This window comes from Somniosus microcephalus, chromosome 3 (genome assembly GCF_052327205.1).
Source record: "Somniosus microcephalus isolate GS21.2 chromosome 3, FLI_Smic_1.0, whole genome shotgun sequence".
Lineage (NCBI taxonomy): Eukaryota > Metazoa > Chordata > Chondrichthyes > Squaliformes > Somniosidae > Somniosus > Somniosus microcephalus.
In genome coordinates this window covers 356,614,673-356,629,958 of record NC_140989.1, presented here as the reverse complement: position 1 = coordinate 356,629,958, position 15,286 = coordinate 356,614,673, and the positions used below count along the sequence as shown (strand labels likewise).

The following is a 15,286-nucleotide window of genomic DNA, read 5'->3' as shown; positions in this document are numbered from 1 at the left end:
TACATTTATACAAGTATCATTCTGTTATGCACACACTGACAGAGGAACAAGCAACGCAATGATTAAGAACCTTAAAATGCTGTCAAGCTATATTTTTCACAGAATAGAAACTCCAATAATTGGATGAAACATAGATTTAGGTTTTAGCTCTAGCACAAGTTCAAATTTAGCCCCAGGGAAATCACCAGTCACGAAACAATCCCTCAGTAAAAAGAGTTCAACACAGCCACAATGTTCAAAAAGCATTTCGGCACGTCAGATATAAATGTTCAGAACATAATGGGGGGGAAATATCAATTTCTAGAGGAATAAATTAAATTCAACCCAAATTAACAGCTTTATCTGAAGTACTTCGATATCGTTTCCCACTGAGGGAAAATGCAAAACAATCCAGTCTATAATGATTGAGATCCTGAAGGATAGAGACCGGGAAGTGCACTGTAATGACTGGATCCACCATCTCACCACAGGCCAAGGTATCCACCAACGATAATAGGTCACCAACCTTAGTGAATATTTTATGCATTTACCAGTTTAAAACTATGGTTTAGGAAACCCAGCCAGTATATCCCAATTCTTATAACCCACCCCACACAACGTGCATTCAACTTTACTCCCATGGTCTTCCCATTTTTAAATCTTTACTTCACGACAAGGTCTGTTGCAGAATTAGTAGGTACGCCAGCCTGCAGTGAGACAGTAACACAACTTCAGAGCTCAAATAAGCTCTAGTAAGACATAATCTCTAATCTCACCCATAACATCAAGAGGCATTTGGAAATGGAGTTTATGCATAGACATGTAGAAAAGTCTCTTCTGCAAGACATACAAGAGTTTGGAGGCACTCTGTACTGAATGACAAACTATTAAAAATCAATCAACACATTAAACAGAATTTCAATAATTCTCCCTTAACGAATCAACTGCAATTCTTATTCCAATTGCACTAGTTTAACATGCACCACTTGAAAAAACCACCAAATCACATCCCATTCATTGTTGGTATACATTTTGCTCATACCTTTCTAAGTTACAACTCAACTGTCCCAATTGCAAACACAGTATTTTCTTCTATTAAAATCAGAGAATACTATAGAATACAGCAAACAAGTTGAGATTAGCCACTAGTAAAACTGCCCTCACAATACATTCATTTGGACATTTAACCATTTTGTTACCAACTCAGTGGGTTCATGGCTGACAAGATCTCTCAGAGACATCCTATTTTTATCAGTCTAATAGGGTAGCAATAGGGAGTTCTAGTTACTTTCTGGGCTCCCCCCCCCCCCACCCCCTTGGTTGGGGGGGGGGGGGGGGGGAAGGAAATGTGGGTGAGAAAGGGGCCCTGCTCCTAATTGCTACCTAGTGACTGCTGCTTGTAGTACATATGTGGGAACATAATTAGGCTTGGCTGTGATTAATCCGCACCCACCCCCAACTGTGGATCAACCTGACAACAGTTGCCCAAGATCATTAATGAAGAATGATTTCTTAGACATAGTATCAGGATGGCCACCAGCACCCAGTGAACTTCACCATAGCATGAATCTCCATCTTTAGGATAGACAAAATGGAGAAAAGTGGAAGGAGAAGAAAAACTGATCTCTCAGTCTCCTTCCTGGCCTCGTGAGAGCCAAGGCTGATCAAACCAGTTTGACTTGACAAACCCATTTTAGGACTAATGTTGCATTTAATTATAGGTTAGGCCTTGAGATCAGTTTTCTATGAATGCATGTTTTTTTTATTAGGATAGAGGTTTGCCTTGACGATATATAGGTTACATCATTCAGTGGTCATATGCTTTTTGGTCAGGTGTGGTTACTCACCATGAGTTTTTTGTCAACGTTAAACTCTTCAGACTGTACACATGATTACCGGCTTACGAATCCTTGTTGTAAAATATTAAAAGCTCCTTGGGGTGTTCATTGAAATCCACAGCAAGACAACGTAATCTGCCCTTTGTAAAAGTTTATTGTTGGGCACACTTCTAAAATTAAGTTGAGCTGAGATTGTCAGTTTGACTATGTGACAAAAGGACCTGAAATGGACAAGGACATCAATGAAAAAGGGGAAATTGCTGTTGTAACTGTTTTCCACTGTTGCAATCATGAACAGTCTCTATGTAGTTAGTGTAACAGGGTGAAGTGTAAATTTGAATGAGGTATGAGGGAAAATGGCTGTTGTAATTGTTTTCCTGTTTCAATAGTTATACCTGCCGATACAGTGAGATAATGGTGTAGATGATTGCAAATGAGGCATGGAAAAGAACCTGTATTTTTTTTTTAAATCTCCCCAATTAAGAACATTGAATCACCACACAAAACCTGCATTAGAAAATAACGTGTGCAGTTGTAGGTATATGGACCATCTACTTCAATGCTTAAATCATTTACACTAAAAAACAGTTCAAAATTCTCTTCCTGCATTTGTTATAAATAGGATTCAAAAACTTTCAGTCTAGATTCTTAACATTAGACTTCAGTAAAGCGTTTCATACATGAACAAAACTAACATTGAGAATTAACCTGCAGATGTCTTGTGGCTCTCGGTCTTAGTACTCATTCGGTTCTCCACACCTAAAAACAAGCAGTCTGCAACACCTGGACTACTGAGCACTCTTTTGCAGCATTCCAGAGACAGAAGGCTTTCATTAGTGCCTGAAAAATTCGATTCTGTGAACGTGTGCCAGCTGTGAAACTAAGTTACAGTAACGGACACTAGCTAAATTCAGATCATGCGGACAGAGCAACAATAATTCACTCCTTCAAATATCGGTTACAGGATTCTTTTTCTTCCACTTGGATCAATCATAAAGCATTCAAAACAGCATGTAGAAGTGCATTACAAAACTAGTTTCTCTTAAGAAACTTAGAGTGCCTGCTCAGTTACCCGTGGGAAAATCTGCAACACTTCATTCTCATGCCCAACAAAATAATCGCAACCCATAAAAAACATTTATTCCAAGATAGTTTACAACTTCAGTTAGCAATTTCTAATACAGCAAAAAGACAACTTTGCCATTGAAAACATTATGCGCTCATTTGAAAACCTGAAATAATTTCCACCGTTCTACACATCAACGTAAAGAGCAGATATTCTTGTCCATTTATTAAGTTGAACATCAAGGCAGTTGAAATACAACACACTCCTGGCCTACCTACCTTCATCAACCTAACAAAATTCCATATGGTTCAAGTAATCTAAAAAAAAACTATCACAATATCACCTAAAATAGATTTCCACTCTGCAGCAGCTCAAACATTATTTAGGAAATACTTACCCAGAATAAAGGTTTGTCATCAGAAAAACTAGCAGGTATCCTATCTGTTTAATTCCAAGAAGCATTACATGCTAAGCATGTGATCAGGACATGTTAATTTCTGCATCGTTAAGCAAATTTCAACGTATATTTTGAGAAAGAAAATAGAGGACACGGGCAAAAACAATTTCAAGTGTTACTGCACAGTAAGTCATCTCTTTCAGTCACAAGATTTATTCTAATGTACTTACAGTGCAAAGCTCCTTGAAGGAACAGAATCAAGGATGGTGCACAGCATACGCCAGGGTTACCCTTACAGAGCTAGCTCTATATTGGCTGGAACACACCTGTACTTCAATAAATACAGTGGCAAACAGAGACTGCAATTGCATTCATCTTTTGCATAATTAAACTGAGCAACTACCAGAATATTCAAGTGCAAACATGGCAAAAAAAAGTGTAATTTGCACAGCAATCACTTTCAAATAGATGGGAAAAATATGCAGAAGCAATTCAGATAATCTTTTGAGGCTTTAAAATGGCAAATTCCAACTAAATAACGTGAAAAATAATGCATCTAAAGCAGGTCATAATGCATCAGAAAAACAATCCCATTGTCAGTTTAAGGAACTACTTAATTATTAGTGAAAACTTTGACTGATACCTTACCATCAGCTTTCCTAAACTCCTTCTGTCAGAAAAAAAAAGTTATGGGGCACTATTTTACATGGCAAGAATTGCAGACCATATAAACAAATTGACAAAGTACTTCCCAAATTGTTTGTCATAAAGAGACAATTAGAATGAAATTGCAAACAAAAGCTAAGGATGCCAGCCACAAGATTAGATAGCATTTCACCTTCATACGTTCTGCTATAGAAAGGTTATGCAAAAGATATACTGCTTGCAACTTTGTATTACGCATTACTGACGAGCTAAATTGCAATCAGGATGGCTTCAAGAACCTGGACTATAATAGCTATTTGGATCTGAATTGAAATTATCCACATTTAAAGTCTCAGCTTAACCCAACAGAAAAATCCACACAGGCAGAGAATGTGTTGTAATACCAGGTTACAATTCAACAGGCGCAACACACAGTACTTATGTATTTACCCATAGATCCAACTTACCCAGAAACAAAGGTTTTCATATCATTTATTGTCAAGCACAAAACAAGCATTTTAAAAGTGAACAGGTATACAATGAAATTAATACATTTTACAACAGAAGCACATGTCACTTTAATGACTGAATAGAAATTGAAAATACATAAGCTGGAATGTTCAAACTATTGTGATTCACTAAAAGCAAACCAAATTCGCAATTCTACACAGAATAATGGTTATCAAGTTCTCTACCTATTAGGTATGACAATAGCAACAAACACTATTTTTCTTAAACCAAAAACAAAATTAAGATCTTCATCAAGGCGTCTGCATCCATAAATTTTACAAAGGCTTTTCCCACAATGACGCAAATATCTCCACTTCACATTACTGGCCCTGCACAGAAGAAATACATAAGAAATACACAAGTGGTTACCAACATGAAACATTTCAAGGACACTGAGTGTGGACAGGATCCTCTATCTGTGAAAGGAAAGGTTAAACATATTGCTGGGCAGTTGCTCTCACTTTTCGCATTGCCTGGTTTGGGGGGGAAACTTTTAGTAAGAACAGCCATTTGAATAACATGCCATTCAATACTCTTCAAATGCATTTCTCAAAAGTTAACTACGTATTAAATTTGAAGAGAAAGTGGGTGTCGATATACAGTATATTCTGCACATCATACTATTTTAATTTCACCAGTCCTAGCAACTTATCTATGATCCTCGCAGAAGTTACCAATAGGGATACATCAAGATTTCTGTATGCCGAATCAAAAACAAAACTCAAATCATGGTCCTAACGTACACTTCTTCCATGAACTGATATTTACCTGCGGAGGTTGCTGTGCTGGCGGGTGCTGGGGCATTCCCTGGGAGTTTGTCTGACTGTAGTAAGCCGCTTGCTGCCTGTAATATTCAGCCCATGCAGCACTGTAGTCTGGCTGCCCGCCTGGCTGAGCTGCCGTACCAGAAGCTTGAGCCGCCTGACCTGAAACAACAACAAGCAGCATTGAATCACTGACCAAATTCAGACGATTCAAACTTACTTGAATCAATGTGAGAAGTCACACAACACCGGGTTATAGTCCAACAGCTTTATTTGAAATCACAAGCTTTTGGAGCGCTGCTCCTTCGTCAGGTGAAGTGAAGAGATGCATATAGGCACAGCATATATAGTCACGAGAACACTGCCAGATGATTACAGGTAATCTTTCTAACTGCCCTTTATCCCACCTCGGCAGAGAGATAATCACAGCAATCAAAGGTGTGGATGGTGTCCAAACAGGTCAGTCAGGAAAACATTACATCAAAGAACAATGAGGTGGGGTCACCAGGGGTCAAATGTTGCAGATGCTGGGGTCTGTATGAAAAACAAAAAACAATAAAAAAGAGATTTTTTTTGCTGGAAATCACAGCAGGTCCGGCCGCACCTGTGCAGAGAGAACAAGCCAACAACGACTCGAGTCTGGATGACTCTACGTCAGGTGGGGTTACATGTAGCGTGACATGAACCCAAGATCCCGGTTGAGGCCATCCTCATGAGTGCGGAACTTGGCTATCAGTTTCTGCTCGACGATTTTGCATTGTCGTGTGTCTCAAAGGCCGCCTTGGAGAATGCTTACCCGAAGATCGGAGGCTGAATGTGCTTGACTGCTGAAGTGTTCCCCGACTGGGAGGGAACACTCCTGCCTGGCGATTGTTGCGCGGTGTCCGTTCATCCGTTGTCGCAGTGTCTGCATGGTCTCGCCGATGTACCATGCTCTGGGGCATCCTTTCCTGCAACGTATGAGGTAGACAACGTTGGCCGAGTCACATGAGTATGTACCATGTACCTGGTGGGTGGCGTCCTCACGTGTGATGATGGTATCTGTGTTGATGACCTGGCATGTCTTGCAGAGGTTGCCGTGGCAGGGTTGTGTGGTGTCGTGGTCGCTGTTCTCCTGAAAGCTGGGTAATTTGCTGCGAACAATGGTCTGTTTGAGGTTAGGCGGCTGTTTGAAGGCGAGTAGTGGTGGCGCGGGGATGGCCTTAGCGAGGTGTTCGTCGTCATCGATGACATGCTGAAGGCTGCGAAGAACATGGCGTAGTTTCTCCGCTCCGGGGAAGTACTGGACGACGAAGGGTACTCTGTTGGTTGTGTCCCGTGTTTGTCTTCTGAGGAGGTCTATGCGATTTTTCGCTGTGGCCTGTCGGAACTGCCGATCGACGAGTCGAGCGTCATATCCCGTTCTTATGAGGGCGCCTTTCAGCGTCTGTAGGTGTCCATCGCGTTCCTCCTTGTCTGAGCAGATCCTGTGTATTCGCAGGGCTTGTCCATAGGGGATGGCTTCTTTAACGTGGTTAGGGTGGAAGCTGGAAAAATGGAGCATCGTGAGGTTGTCCGTGGGCTTGCGGTAGAGTGAAGTGCTGAGGTGTCCGTCTTTGATGGAGATTCGTGTGTCCAAGAATGAAACCGATTCTGAGGAGTAGTCCATGGTGAGTTTGATGGTGTGATGGAACTTGTTGATGTTATCGTGTAGTCTTTTCCGTGATTCTTCGCCGTGGGTCCATAGGAAGAAAATGTCGTCGATGTATCTGGTGTATAGCGTTGGTTGGAGGTCCTGTGCAGCGAAGAAGTCTTGCTCGAACTTGTGCATGAAAATGTTGGCATATTGGGGTGTGAATTTGGTCCCCATGGCTGTTCCATGTGTTTGGGTAAAGAACTGGTTGTCGATGGTGAAGACATTGTGGTCAAGGATGAAGCAGATGAGTTGTATGATGGCGTCTGGAGATTGTCTGTTGTTGGTGTTGAGTACTGAGGCTGTTGCAGCGATGCTGTCATCGTGGGGGATACTGGTGTAGAGTGCCGAGACGTCCATCGTGGCAAGGAGTGTTCCTGGTTCAACTGGTCCGTGGGTGCTGAGTTTCTGTAAGAAGTCTGTGGTGTCGCGACAGAAGCTGGGGGTTCCCTGTACGATGGGTTTCAGGATGCCCTTGACATATCCAGAGAGGTTCTCACACAGGGTTCCGTTGCCTGACACGATAGGACGTCCGGGTGTGTTGGCTTTGTGTATCTTTGGGAGGCAGTAGAAGTCTCCCACGCTGGGAGTACATGGGATGAGAGCACGTAAGATGATTTGAAGGTCTGGATCGAAGGGCTTGATCAGTCTGTTGAGTTGGTGGGTGTGTTCTTTGGTCGGATCTGCGGGTAACTGTCTGTAGTATTCCTGGTTGTCCAGTTGTCGGTATGCTTCTTTGCAATAGTGCATTCTGTTCTGTATGACGATGGCTCCTCCTTTGTCTGCTGGTTTGACGACGATGCTGCGGTTGGTCTTGAGAGCGTGGATGGCGTTGTGTTGTGCTTGGGTGACATTCTGGACTGTCTTGAGTGCTGCTGATGAATCTGGCGTTGATGCATCTCCGGACAGCTTGAGCATACATGTCAAGCTTAGGGCAGCGACCCTCCGGAGGGGTCCAATTTGACTCTTTCTTCTTCGGTTGCTGCACTGCGGATCCCTCTGTCTGCTGTTCCGGATCATTGATTGTCTCATTGGGTTCGCTGCTGACATCTTGGGATTTGTGGAAGAATTCCCAGAACCTCATTCTCCTGATGAATTCCTCTGTGTCTGCCGCGAGACCGATGGGGTCCATTTTGGTGGTGGAGCAAAAATTGACCATGCAGACACTGTAACAATGGATGAACGGACACCACGCAACAATCGCCAGGCAGGAGTGTTCCCTCCCAGTCGGGGAACACTTCAGCAGTCAAGGACATTCAGCCTCCGATCTTCGGCTAAGCATTCTCCAAGGCGGCCTTCGAGACACACAACGCAAAATCGCCGAGCAGAAACTGATAGCCAAGTTCCGCACTCACGAGGACGGCCTCAACCGGGATCTTGGGTTCATGTCACGCTACATGTAACCCCACCTGACGCAGAGTCATCCAGACTCGAGTCGTCGTTGGCTTGTTCTCTCTACACCGATGCGGCCGGACCTGCTGTGATTTCCAGCAAAAAAAATATTTTTTTTATTGTTCTTTGTTTTTCATACAGACCCCAGCATCTGCAACATTTGACCCCTGGTGACCCCACCTCATTGTTCTTTAATGTAATGTTTTCCTGACCGACCTGTTTGGACACCATCCACACCTTTGATTGCTGTGATTATCTCGCTGCCGAGGTGGGATAAAGGGCAGTTAGAAAGATTACCTGTAATCATCTGGCAGTGTTCTCTGACTATATATGTTGTGCCTATATGCATCGCTTCACTTCACCTGATGAAGGAGCAGCGCTCCGAAAGCTTGTGATTTCAAATAAAGCTGTTGGACTATAACCTGGTGTTGTGTGACTTCTCACATTTGTCCACCCCAGTCCAACACCGGCATCTCCACATCATGGTTACTTGAATCAGGCTTTACAAAGCACTACGTACTTTGCTTCTTGTAGTATTCCTCCCAAGCTTTGGTGTAATCCTGTTGGGCTCCTTGTGGTTGTCCCTGTTGACCTATGCAAAACATGGGTAACATTTTTGTGAAAAATATGCAGAAAAAATTTAGATAATTTGGGTCTTTAAAGTAACAGATTCCAAACCAAACATGCAGAATAATTTATTTATTGGGTCCAGCTGGGTCTGAAACTCTAGGCTTCCCTATCCAATACTTTCTTTAAAAAAAAAGGGCTACTTAAAATTCCATTTATTCTTTAGAGAATATCTGAAGACTAACTAACAACGACCGTGACAATTTACATCAAGACTGCTCAAAAATGGCTTTGAATTTGCAGTTTCTATTACAGGAAACTCTTTTTTTTTTAAAATTCGGCACTGACGGGACCGGCGTGATGCCGGTTTATCAAAAAGTCCGGATTACAGCGAGGTATAGTAAAAAGTTCGAGCGCGCCGTACACAGCAACAAATCCAGGCTTCCCTGTTGCTTAGCAACAGGTGCAGGAACCCCGGCCACAAGATCCAGGCGTCCCTTAGCAACAAGTGCAGGAACCCCAGTTACACAGCCACAGATCCAGGAACAGCCACTAATATGAAGTAAAACTTACCTGAACCTACTCCTGAATTTTGCCGGTTAACAGAGATTTCCGGTTATTTAGGTGCCGGTAAATCGAGAGTTTCCTGTAGTTACATATGATACTGGAATGCATAATCAATGCATTTGAACATAAAGGCTCACAATTCTTCTGCCATCTTTTCCACTGTGCCTTTTGCAACTGATTTTCTTTTGAGCTGCCGCGAGAAGCAGAGATCAAAGATTTGATCCTGGTGACCACCGGTACCACAAAGACTTGTAACCAATGTTCCCTCTAAGCTGCGCGGCCGCGCAGTAACGGGAAATGTCCCGTGCAGGCCGTTCACGGGCTTCCCCATTGTAAATACCGCGCGTGCATGGAAATTTTAAAGGGACCGCGCACTAAAGAAACAGGCCACGCAGAACAAAGCGCAGTTTACAGGGAACACTGCTTGTGACGCACCCCATTTACGGAGTAAAGTATGTCATGCACAAGGCCATCTTGTTCATTGGCCAATGCAATTTTAAATTGTACTGAGTCTGTCTGGGAAGAAACACGCGGTTGCTCTGCGATCTGCCAGTAAGCCTTATGATATATCGCTGAGCGAAATATACATTTCATAGAATACTAAATTTAACAGGGATGAGTAGGGTTGAACTTTGTTAAGGATTCCTACACTTCCAGCTTTTTCCCCTCACGTTCGTGCACCTCCTTCCATGAATCTTAAGTTTCGACAAGGCAACCTAAAGTACTTACCTAATTTCTTGTAATATTCTTCCCAGGCCTTGGTATAATCAGTCTGAGGATTCTGGGGCGGGGTTGGTTGGTTTGGATCACCTGCTGGTAAAAATACAGCACTGTGATTATCACATCAACACAGTGGCTGTCAATTCCCACGGAGGGAAGAGAAGGAGAAGGCAGTTTGTAACATTAGGAAAACCCAAAAGTTGCTAGACTAATCGAGAAGAGCTTTTCTACCCCTCTTTGTGTAAAGTGATTTAGGCACATAATGCCACTGATTAAGAAACGAGAATAATATAACAGCTACTACTGTTTTCCAAAAGAAGTCCGAGCTTATGAATTTTTTTTTGGGTAAGATGCAAGCTTAGCTCTCAAAGTTTTAAAAAAACTGCAGCAATTAACTTCTCTCTCAGTGTAGCCAGAAGATCTAATAAAAATACCCGATGATTTACCCTGTCCAGAATTTTGGGTATTGCCCTGACCAGTGCTTGAAGCTGCAGGTGGCTGCTGTGCTTGTTGCTGATAATACTGAGCGTAATATGCTGCCCATGCAGCTGTATTTGCATCTCCAGCTTTATCTACAATAGATTAAAAATATTTTATTACTGCTGGCATTCAAACACTGTAGATAAAAATGTTCAAGTTATTTAATACATTACAGTATTATAGCAAGGTCAGTGGGTCACTTTTCTTTCCCTCATCCTCTCCTGAAGGCTTCGACTCCTGCTGGGGTATAATCCCACAAGTGCAAGCTACTCTCCAGTATCCCATCCAAGTGGTCATGTTGCATGCGTCAGCCTCAACAGTGCAAACATTGTCCAGCTATTCAACTGTGGAGGGCATCCCAGTCAAAGCCGACCCTGACCTCAACTGACGCTGGCACACACACACGCTTCTGTCACTTGATAGCAGTAAAGAGTGGGAACCCTAAATTATCCCGCTCCACCAAGCCCCGCCTCCCTGCAAGCACCAAGGCCAAATGCAGTACCCTATAAGCTCCACCCCAGCTGAGATCAGCTACCTCAGCACAGACCAGGAATCAAACCTGGGTCCTGTGGGTCTGTACGGCCCAATTACATGCTGCCTTTACCAACTGAGCCATCGGGGACCTACGTGGATTGCTTTCAAAAGTGGTGATGCAAAACGTTAAGAATTAAGTTGTGTCTTACTTGGATCTGGCTGGCCCTGTTGCTGCCAGGGCTGATAGGCATTCCCCCATCCTTGTGGAGCATACTGTGCTGGCGGACCACTGCAGAAGTTAAGAGATTAAGTAATGGTAACATGCTACATACCATATTCTAGTCAAGTTTAAAACAATTGTGCTATTTAAAAATCAGATTACTTACTGTTGAGGAGGGCCAGGCGGCCCTGGATTATAGGGCCCTGGATTATAGGGTCCCATAGGAGTTCCAGGGCCTGGAGGACCAGGGGGCCCGTGAGGGCCAGGAGGGCCGTGGGGTCCATGAGGACCGTGGGGACCAGGTGGCCCAGGAGGACCAGTAGGAGCCTAAATAGATAAAAACAGTGTATGAAATATAACCAGGCATACAAATAGGGAAGTTCCTGAAAAGAGAACAGTTTGTCAACCCACAAGAAAAGCCAACATATGATTCTTAATCTGATTTCAACTAGATTAAAAGTCTTTAAAAAATTTTTTTAAAAATATTCTCCTCTCAATGCAATTTTCAGACCAACTAACAGAATGATTTTAATGCACAATTAGATTAGGCTTCACATTCGAACTGATCCCAGTGGCATTTCATCGTAAAAAGGAAAACAAGCTTATTTACACAACAGTTGATTTAGAAAGCTGCAAATGTAACCCTACTTTTCGGGCACTTCCCCTTGCTTTGGCTTGTGGCAACAATGGAGAGATTACAATTCCCGAATTGCTTTTTTGGTGAGTTAATGATTTTAGTTATCTTAAAGTTAGCAATGCATTTCGCTAACTGATTTAATCACCATGTTATCATACCGGGGGTTATGTCTGTTATACTATCCAGCAAACGGTGCTCATGCGGGAACCATGAGCAAAGAAAGACTATTGGGCCCATTAATGCTCATCCAATCCACTGGGCAGCACAACCTCAAGCACCTCCCCATCCCCACCCAAAACACCAACAATGCTACTTCCTGGGGAAGCAAACATAGGGAGTGTACTGCAGGAAATCCCTCCCTGACTACGACAATCAAACAAGCTCCAGGAGACGATGGTCATCCGTGATCTGATCACTGGACAAATTTAACAAACTCCTCCTCTTCACACCACCCCCCAACCCAAAAAAGATCTCACTATAACATTCCTTTCTTTGTACACAGCAGCCATCAAGATCCTTATTTGCAGTTTCTCACCCTATTTTGGTAATGGCCCAATCCCCTCCACCCCTCTGTGCATTACTGCTTGCCTCCTGGCCCTTCCACTGCACTGCTGTGGATAGGGCATTCAGCTGTCACATCTCACCCGCGCAAACATTATCCAAAGTGTTAGCCACATGTGGATAATTGGGCATCCAGATGTGGCGGATTGCATTTTTCCATTAGTAAATTAAAAAAATCAGTAATAGCCACTGCCGGGCATGTGATATTATTCAAAATTGCACAGCATATGCACGTGTACTTCAACCGTTTGGTGCCTTTGTTCGCAAAATGGCCAGATGAAAAGCAGAGTCTGCAAGTATTTTTTGATCATTGCGTGTGCTTTACTTCCTTGGTCACTGATTATCTGGTGATCTGCAAAAAGTGTGTGTGTGACGGGTGAAAACGCCAGACTTCTGCACCATTGAAACACCAGCAACATTGCATGGAGGAGAGCTGCCATCACCATGGTCAGCCCAACCAATCGGAATAACTGAAATTCATGCCACAATTCCAAACTTTGGAGAGAAAGACTGCAAAGTTTTGCATTGATTGGTGGTAGATGCGTGTTAAATAAATATACACAACGTACATTTATCTATATTGTGTGCACGCCGTTTACTACTAAAATTTGTGCATGTTGCTGCAGCCACGCCTGTGGCTAGTCAGCGAGTTCTACTGGACAACACTTCTCTCTCCACCGCCACCGCCCACCCCACCAACTATTTCACCATGCCACTTTGCCTTCAAAAGCCTCTTAAAAACTTCACTTCAACTGTGCCTTCAGTCCCTGCTTCTTTCTTCTCGTCGCGCCCACCAAACACAAGCCTTTACGATGCGGTCTCCTCTACATTGGGGAGACCAAACGCAGATTGGGTGACCGCTTTGCGGAACACCTCCGTTCAGTCCATAAGGGTGACCCTGAGCTTCCGGTCGCCTGTCACTTTAATTCTCCATTTCACTCCCACTCTGATCTCTCTGTCATCGGCCTATTACACTGTTCCAATGAAGCTCAACGTAAGCTCGAGGAACAGCACCTCATCTTTCGATTAGGCACTTTACATCCTGCTGGACTCAACATAGGGTTCAACAATTTCAGATAATAATCCCTGACCCCATTTTTCAAGCAGTATGATTTTGCCATTCCCATTTGCAACATTTTCACAGCATGTTCTTTCTATTCCTTCCTCCCCTCCTAAACCACCCCCCCCCCCGCCGCCCCGGTCTCTGCACCTGCTTAATATCTGTTACATTTCCAGCTTTTTCCAGTTCTGATGAAGGGTCCCAGACCTGAAACGTTAACTGTTTCTCTCCATGGATGCTGCCTGGCCTGCTGAGTATTTCCAGCATTTTCTGTTGGTATTACAAGCCTTTACTTGCTGCTTAGTGTCCTCAAAGCACGCAAATGTTCTTTTACATGAGGAGTGCTACATAAATGTTAACTGTTCTAAATTCTATGAAGTCAGCTACTGGTGCAATCACCAAGTCAACCACTTAATTCAAAGTGGTGTTTGATTATTCCATCACTGACTTCCCCTCTTACCATCACTATTGATCTACTTTCAGTGGCACTAAATCTCTTCCCCAACATTCAATCCTCTCAGAATACCTTATGCTTTAGAAGTACTGGCTGGGGACAGCCTGGAAAACTGACATTTGGGAACACCCCCTAATGAGACATCATGGGGTATGAGAACGCTTAAACCACAAAGGCAAATCATGATAATCTGTTCATGCACTTGGCAAACAAATAAATGAAAATTGGTGATCTGCAATAACTAATCCTAAAAACATCTCAGGAAGCTCCCTCACAGGAGTCATCTTAAAACTTTGATTTGTTTCACAAAAATCTTATTCAATCACTGCATTAAGAGCTTACCCCAATCTTCTCTTCAATAAGTTGCCTAGCATAATCAATCTGCTGAGCTGATCCACGAATAATAAACATTTTAAAGTTGGGATCAGCATTTGGAGGTGGATTTCTCTGAAGCTCTATCCGTGCTCCTGACTGTTGGCTAATTGCCTTTACAGTCTCACCACCTAAAGCAGAACAGATTTTTAAAAAGAAAATATGCATTAAGTTTTCAAACAAGGCTGTCATTCACCGTTGCACTATTTGGTTAAACCACAGGCAGTAATCTAAACATTGTACCTTTACATTTTTTAGTTAAAGCCGGGGAAAGCTGGTGCTTGGGAAATTGAATCCCTTGCCATTTTAGGCAACAGTGACATTGAAAGTTACAAGCACTCCCAGGTCAGATATAACAGAGGTTAGAGGTTACACTTTGCTCCAATTATCTGTCTTAACCCAAAGGGCCATATTTTCTTTTCTCTCTTCCCCCAGCTCAATGGACTAGTGTAAAATGTTGCATTACACACACTAGCCACAGGCTATTCAGTGCCAAATTAGCAGTTTTATGACCGAGGGCCTATTATTTACTGGGAACAAGTTTCTGACTGTCTAAATTAACATCACATAGAACCCTTAGCCAAGAGAGACTATTACCTCTCCTAACCCTGACGAAAGGCCTGCATTCTAACCTGCTGTTCCAAGAAAACTTGCTCTGCAAATTCAGTCAATTATAACCCCTTAATCAACCCCCCCCCCCGGGCAGTGAACCCCTGAAGGACAGTCAATCATCAGTGTCAGATTCCAACAATATCTACATCTAAATGATCACATTTTAGTTGCAAACCACCTGACTGCCCAAACTATCATATATAGAAACCTCAGCCAAAGTGAGTGTGTAGTTACTCAACATTTTAACTTCCAAAGTAGTCAGCATTCTTAATCAGACCAGAATTTATTGTCACTAGACT

At 43.0% G+C, this 15,286-nt stretch overlaps 1 protein-coding gene across 11 annotated transcripts in view; it reads right to left on the bottom strand.

The window, feature by feature from the left end:
- Positions 1 to 15,286, bottom strand: part of fubp1 (far upstream element (FUSE) binding protein 1) — a 69,587-nt gene that overhangs the window by 7,885 nt on the left and 46,416 nt on the right. For 6 of the 11 annotated variants that reach the window (XM_085983466.1, XM_085983464.1, XM_085983465.1 and 3 more), the window contains 7 exons: positions 14,346 to 14,506; positions 11,458 to 11,618; positions 11,281 to 11,360; positions 10,564 to 10,689; positions 10,127 to 10,210; positions 8,784 to 8,855; positions 5,204 to 5,361 (listed from right to left, as the gene is read on the bottom strand). In XM_085983466.1, the coding sequence (XP_085839592.1) occupies positions 5,204 to 5,361; positions 8,784 to 8,855; positions 10,127 to 10,210; positions 10,564 to 10,689; positions 11,281 to 11,360; positions 11,458 to 11,618; positions 14,346 to 14,506 (842 nt within the window). Of the gene's footprint in view, positions 1 to 1,826; positions 2,039 to 4,401; positions 4,765 to 5,203; positions 5,362 to 8,783; positions 8,856 to 10,126; positions 10,211 to 10,563; positions 10,690 to 11,280; positions 11,361 to 11,457; positions 11,619 to 14,345; positions 14,507 to 15,286 lie in introns of those variants that run through there. The other 5 variants (XM_085983468.1, XM_085983471.1, XM_085983467.1 and 2 more) reach the window with 5 other exon arrangements.